The 6067-nt window shown below is 34.5% G+C and overlaps 1 protein-coding gene across 4 annotated transcripts; it reads right to left on the bottom strand.

Annotated features, from left to right (window-relative positions):
- Positions 1-694: 694 nt before the first annotated feature.
- LOC137819034 (phospholipase A1-IIdelta) lies at positions 695-5619 on the bottom strand. Of its 4 annotated transcripts, none has more exons than XM_068622765.1 (3): positions 4878-5604; positions 4056-4797; positions 695-1126 (listed from the first exon to the last, which is right to left on the bottom strand). In XM_068622765.1, exons 1-2 carry the CDS (start codon positions 5392-5394, stop codon positions 4070-4072), a joined length of 1245 nt encoding a protein of 414 aa, XP_068478866.1. In that variant the 5' UTR covers positions 5395-5604; the 3' UTR covers positions 695-1126; positions 4056-4069. The 4 variants fall into 4 exon arrangements, with proteins under 4 accessions (XP_068478866.1, XP_068478856.1, XP_068478874.1 ...); XM_068622755.1 differs by lacking the exon at positions 695-1126 and adding an exon at positions 1730-2504 and having other exon boundaries at positions 4878-5619; XM_068622773.1 differs by lacking the exon at positions 695-1126 and adding an exon at positions 1730-1903.
- Between the last annotated feature and the right edge of the window lie 448 nt (positions 5620-6067).

Consider the following 6067-nt stretch of genomic DNA (forward strand, 5'->3'; position numbering starts at 1 on the left):
AATTCACTCCAACAGAGTTTCTTTACTTCAAATTTCAATGTGAAAATACATGAGGCATGACACCCTATTTATAGGAAGGGGTGTCTTGGTGAGCAAGATGGGTGAAGGGTAGAAATGGCAAGGGGGAGGGGCTACCTAGGGTGTGATGACTTTCTACGGCAAGTGCACCGTGTTTGTCAAAAGTAATAATTGTTCATAAGGATGGATATCGATCCTACAAGGAACGGTGAATTATCAAGTACAATAATCGCTAAATATAGAACATAACAATAAAAAGAGTGTTGAATTGAGTGTGTTGGCAATGATCAATAAGAAAACAGACAAAGAATTAGTTGCTTCAAGTTGGAAAAATAGGGATTAGGTTTCATCTCTCTCACTCTCATGTATTTTGATTAGCATGTTAATATTAAGTTCTTTGATTGAAATTGATGTCCGTAGAAAATTTATTTATATCGATCTCTTGCATATAAAGTTCTTAAGAATGTTTCCTAAATATCGATATCTCACATGCTTATAAAAACAACTTAGAAATCACAATCAGACGTTAATGGAAAATAACATTTCAAGTCTATCTCTAGCACTTAAATATGTTAAGTATTGTTGTTTACGTTCGAACCCTAAAAATACCTCTTGGTCAGATTTAAGATTCTCAATTTGTCACAAAAATTTAGTAGTAAAAGAACAATACCAATAATCAATCAAGAACTGAATATTTTAATATATAAGATATCATCTCAATACATAAGAATTCAAGCAGATTACTCCCAATCCCAAAGGGTGGAATTAGCCACGTATACTTCTAGCACTTTCCATTCTCCCAAATGGGTTACAATTCACTCAATGGTGTTTTCCTCTCAATCTTGCACACTAGGGTTGAGCCTCTAGCCCCCTATTTAACCTAATTTTCTAGGGTTAGGTCGCTTCCTATGTCGCGTTGATGGGATAAGTGATCAAATATAAAAAAAAAAAAAGACTCAATCTGTCGGACGCATTCTCGCTCAAGCGTGATACTCCTGTTGCGAAATTGGCTTTTTCGGCACTTTTCTCCATTTTGTGACCTTCCAGCTTTCTCTTTTTAGCTCAAATCATTACTCTTTAATCCAAAATTCCAATCTTCCCTAAAAACCTGCAATTAACACCAAATTTGAGAATAAAATACTCTTATTCAAATAAATATATTAAAAGTGCCAAAAGGTATAAATTCATAAATTATGGATTATTTTATATGTAAATTAGCAATAAATCCTCACAAGTGCCTATATTTTAATTTTTTATCTTGTCTTCTACATTTTATGCTACACAATCTCAATACCCTTTTTAATTTACTATTCTTGCTATGTTTTATTGATTGTAGATAATTTTTGAACATTTATTTATTGGATTCATTATTGAATTCCTTAGAAGACAACTTCGGACAACTAACCATATTTATTTTATCATCTTTTTTTGTGTTAAACCGTCTAGTAATTGTTAGAATTTTAGGCCTTAAACAAAAGGGGGGTGAATTCTTTTTGAAAGATTTTCGAAAGTTTTGAAGGTACAGTGAAGGGAATTGAGGAATCAACCAATTAGAAATCCAATCATCCAATATAAAAACTGTTTTTAGTGTTATTGCATAAAATTAACCGGTTGTTTTTGCAAATCAACTGATTGTTTATACCAGATTTATTTAAAACAAAACTAAAACAATTTTAATTGAGATAAAGGATAGAGAAATTCACACAGAGAATTTATACTGGTTCACTCTTAACCAAGAGTTACATTCAGTTTTCAGCTAACCTTGAGAATACACTAACCAATCAAAACCTTGATTACAACACCCACCAAAGTGGTGATCTTGAACCCTTCAAGAACACACACCACTTTTGGCTAAACACCACAGAATTCATAACACCCTTTGAATCTGCAAAACACCAGTCTTTACAGAATTACAAAAATCAAATGAAAGAGAATGTAATACACCTGATAATGATCAAAGATCAAAACAATCTTGATTACAACATAATCCTATTCCACTTAGAAAGTATTCAAAGCTTGAAGCAATCTTGGAAAACTGATTTGAAAGTGTTCTCATTAATCAGTAATAACCAGGAACGTAAAACAGATTATATATACTCCAATCAGTTATTAAAAGCATTTAATGCAAAAGCCAAATTAGTTTTAAAACAACCATAACAGATTAAATCAGTCCAACTGAATTTTGTTAAGGATTTTCAAAAATCAACCGATTAAAAACACGAAACAATCAGTTGAATTGGCTTGACAATAAGGTCAACCAATTTTCAAAGCTTTTCCAAATTCTTGTCAAAAACACTAAGCGTAAAACAACTAGTTGAAACGACAATTCAACAGGTTGATTTTCCACTTTCTTTATAAAACATATCTTTTTCAAAAGAACTTGAATCAAGCAACCTTGGATCATAACTATGAGTGAATTAACAAATTCAAACTACACAAAACACACACACAATCAGCAACAAAGCCTTCAAGCATTCCACTTGGATCTGGAGACATCAAAACCCATGTTCAACAATAATCCGTTAGATACAATGAAACCATTTTTAATTTTATTGTGAAACGATAATGATCAAATTTAGCACCGTTTTCGGGGAGCTCAATATGAATTTGTTCCTCAATTTTCTTTTTATCTGCAATTTTTCTTCATTTCCTTATATATCTACATAATTTTTATTTTTATTTTCTCTATATATTTAACCTTGTTGTTTTCCATTCTACTTCTATAGTTTTTTAATTTTTGCATTAACCACATTATAAAAAAATTATTTTCTAAGCATCTAATATAAGTTATACTCATTCTTTAGGAGCATCTAATAGGCTATGGTATGGTCATGCATGTACTTTTATAATTTGGTGCAGGACTATAACAACTTCAGGTCTATTACATTCGTGTAATCTAGATATTAAATATATATACCATAAGCTAGCTAGACAAATTAGTCTTCTTAATCTTTCTGTTGATAGACGATTTAACGATAGAGCGTCTAATTGTTTTGCATCACATGTTTCTATTTTTTGTGAAAATGATATTATGACTTGAAGAACTTTATTTAAGCTCAGACACACCTTGCAAAGAAAATGAAGACCAAGAAATTAAAGATGGTTTACGTAAGAGTTTGTGAATGACATTAGATGCTCAGTTATTCTCAATCATCAACTTAAAGTAAAAGTTGGTGAACCTACAATGCTTTTGAGAAACATTGATCAAAGAAATGATTTTTATGATGGAACAAGGTTACAAGCCAATTATTTGGACAAATTTTTTATTTCTACTACTCTCAATAGAGGCAAAAACATTGATGATAAAATATTTATACCAAAAATAAACTTCATTTCTTCTTCAAGATTGTCATTCATGTTTCAAAATAAGACAATTCTCGATATTTTTATGTTTCTACATTTAAATATCAGCCTCAATCATTTTCTAAAGTTGGACTTTATCTTTTTAATATTTACATATGATCATATATATATGTCATTGTTTTTAAAGTCAAATTAAGTTTGTTTTAAAATACTATTTTGGATAAAGATGAAAATGTAACTACTAAAACTACAAATGTGATCTACAAATAGATGTTATAGATTTTTAAAATCAAATGCATATAATCTTGCATGATATATATGAGATATAAAAGTTATTCTAATTTTAATGTATTTATCTTTTTTTATCTATTATAATTAACTTGATATTTTTTTATTAAATGAAATACAAATTTATGACATTTTGAATTTATCCTAAATTGATTTGATTTAAAGTTATACAATCAGAAGTTTTATTGAAAACTTTATATTTAATTTTCATGACCATGTTTATAAAAATTTATATGTATACATAATGATAAATTATCAATATTATTGTGTTGTTGTTTCAAATACTTTGATTAGAATATTTATTTCAAAATTATTTAAGTGGTTTCAATTGTAGAGAGACTAAAACTTATATTTTTATGAAATGAAAGTCATAAGAAATATATTGTATTTAAAAAAAATGTTGGTAGAATAAAAAGGGGAAAGGAAGATTAGGAAATAAAACCTACCATATATGACATCCTTAAATGTGTTCAGGCACAGGCCGATCCTCTTCATCGGGTGCATTGGAAACCCACTCGCCATCCTCCCTCTTCACCATTCCTTTGTTCTTCTCCACCCACCAGGACTCAGGCACGCCACACTCATCCTTCAGAAACGAACACGACTTATTCACCAGAGCCAGACTCCTCTTCACTTTCAACTCAAACCCCTCACGCGCCCCGTTCCACCCTGCAACCACGTGCAGCATCGCTTGCAAGTTGTGCCAGTCGCTTGGGTTCTTCGACTCCTTCAAGCTCGGCGACTTCCGCGTGTCGATCACCAACTCCACGCCCGTGTGCTCGTACCCCAACAACTTCCCCGGATAGTGCGGGATCAAATCGATCACGTTCGTCACGTGCAAAACATTCAGGTTCCCCAACCTCTTCAACCGGTTATTGAACGCCCTGTTTCCAACCTGAGGTGACCCAAAGACGATCGCGGTCACCGGGATATCCGTTACCCCGTTTTCCACCAAGTCAAACCCACTCACTATCGATAGGGTTGCGCCCAGACTGTGTCCCATGATCACCACACTCGGATTCTCAGATTTGTAACGTTCTACCAGGGATTTCACGTGAGAAACAACTTGTGTTCTTGCGCTGCTTTTCGTGAAAGGGGATTTTGGGTCGTCGGAGGTATAGATTGTGAGCCAACCTAACATCACCTTCGGTGTTCCTGAATTCTCATCATCGTCACTGCTGCTGCTACCTGTGTTACAAATCCAATATAAAATTTAACTATGCTCCAAAACTTTTCAAATAACTATAAAAATTATTTATTAATATTACCGTCCTTCTTTCTTGCCTTCAACTCTTTGACGCTTTCGGCGTTGAGCAGCACGGAGGCGGACTCCTGGCCGGCGCCGAACACGTTGATCCACTCCATGTCTCTCGTGGTGCCGCGCCACACCACGTAGATCTCCCTCCGCCCGAGCTCCTTCGAGCGCCGCTCCGACGTCACGGCGACGTACCCGATCCAGTTGGACTCGCGGTCCCACGCCTCGCGCGAGAGCGAGTGGAGGAGGAAGGCCTCGGGAACGGAGACTCTGGCGGTGGCGTAGAGGAACGCCGTGACGTCGTAGTGGTCGGCGTTGTCGAGCATGACCTTTCGGAAGAAGGAGGTCTTGCCGTAGCGACTGGAGCCGCAGAACGGTGAGTTTTTGTCGTTGTTGAAGGCGTCGTAGGTAGCCTGGATGAAGTCGCCGCAGCGGAGGATGAGGGAGCGAAGGGCGGGGTGGAGAGGGTCGAGAAGCCCGGCCCAGTTGTTGTGGCCCAGCAGTTCGGCCCACGTTGGTTGGGATGCCATGGAAGGGAAAACTCTGTGTGAGTGTGTGGTGAGATGAGAAGTTGAGAGAGATTGAGATATGGGTAATGATGTGTGTCTGTGTGTGTTGTGAGAGTGTTACATGGATGAATATGTCTGGATGTGGCTGACCCACCTTTCAGGTCCTCTACTCTCTCAATGGTTGTTCTCTATTTCCATTTTCATGTATGTCATGTATGCCTCCTCTTCCTTAAATTTCACATGTATAATAACTTAATTTATCTATTTTTGGTGTAAGCTTTATGCTCTCATTAGTCTTTTTCACAAAAGTTAGTGAACCATACTTATCATGTTATTTAATATTGTTGATTTTTACAAATGACTTCTCTTAATAATATATGAAAATTAAATTCATAAATTTAAGTTTTCTTAGAGTATCTTCTTGCTAGTCTATTTAGTAAATATAGTCCTTTATTTTTTTAAGACATTAAATGTATTTATTTTTATTAAATTTTAAGAAGATTTCTAACAGTACAATTTAAAAGTTTTTTAATAAAATTTGTGTATAATAAACATATTGTTTTAAATGAATATACCTCTTAGGTTATTATGATATTGATATGTTCGATGTATTAAATATTAGGATCGCATTTATGTCTCATTAAATTGTTTCTGTATAGCTTACCATCTCATGTTGATATATTCCGTTGATTAT

Source organism: Phaseolus vulgaris, chromosome 11, assembly GCF_000499845.2.
Source record: "Phaseolus vulgaris cultivar G19833 chromosome 11, P. vulgaris v2.0, whole genome shotgun sequence".
NCBI classification, from domain to species: domain Eukaryota; kingdom Viridiplantae; phylum Streptophyta; class Magnoliopsida; order Fabales; family Fabaceae; genus Phaseolus; species Phaseolus vulgaris.

Coding starts and splice junctions, on each gene's coding strand:
- LOC137819034 (XM_068622765.1), bottom strand. CDS start 5,394: ATGGCATCCCAACCAACGTGGGCCGAACTGCTGGGCCACAACAACTGG. Junction 4,798..4,877: donor GAAGGCAAGAAAGAAGGACG/GTAATATTAATA, acceptor TTTGTAACACAG/GTAGCAGCAGCAGTGACGAT.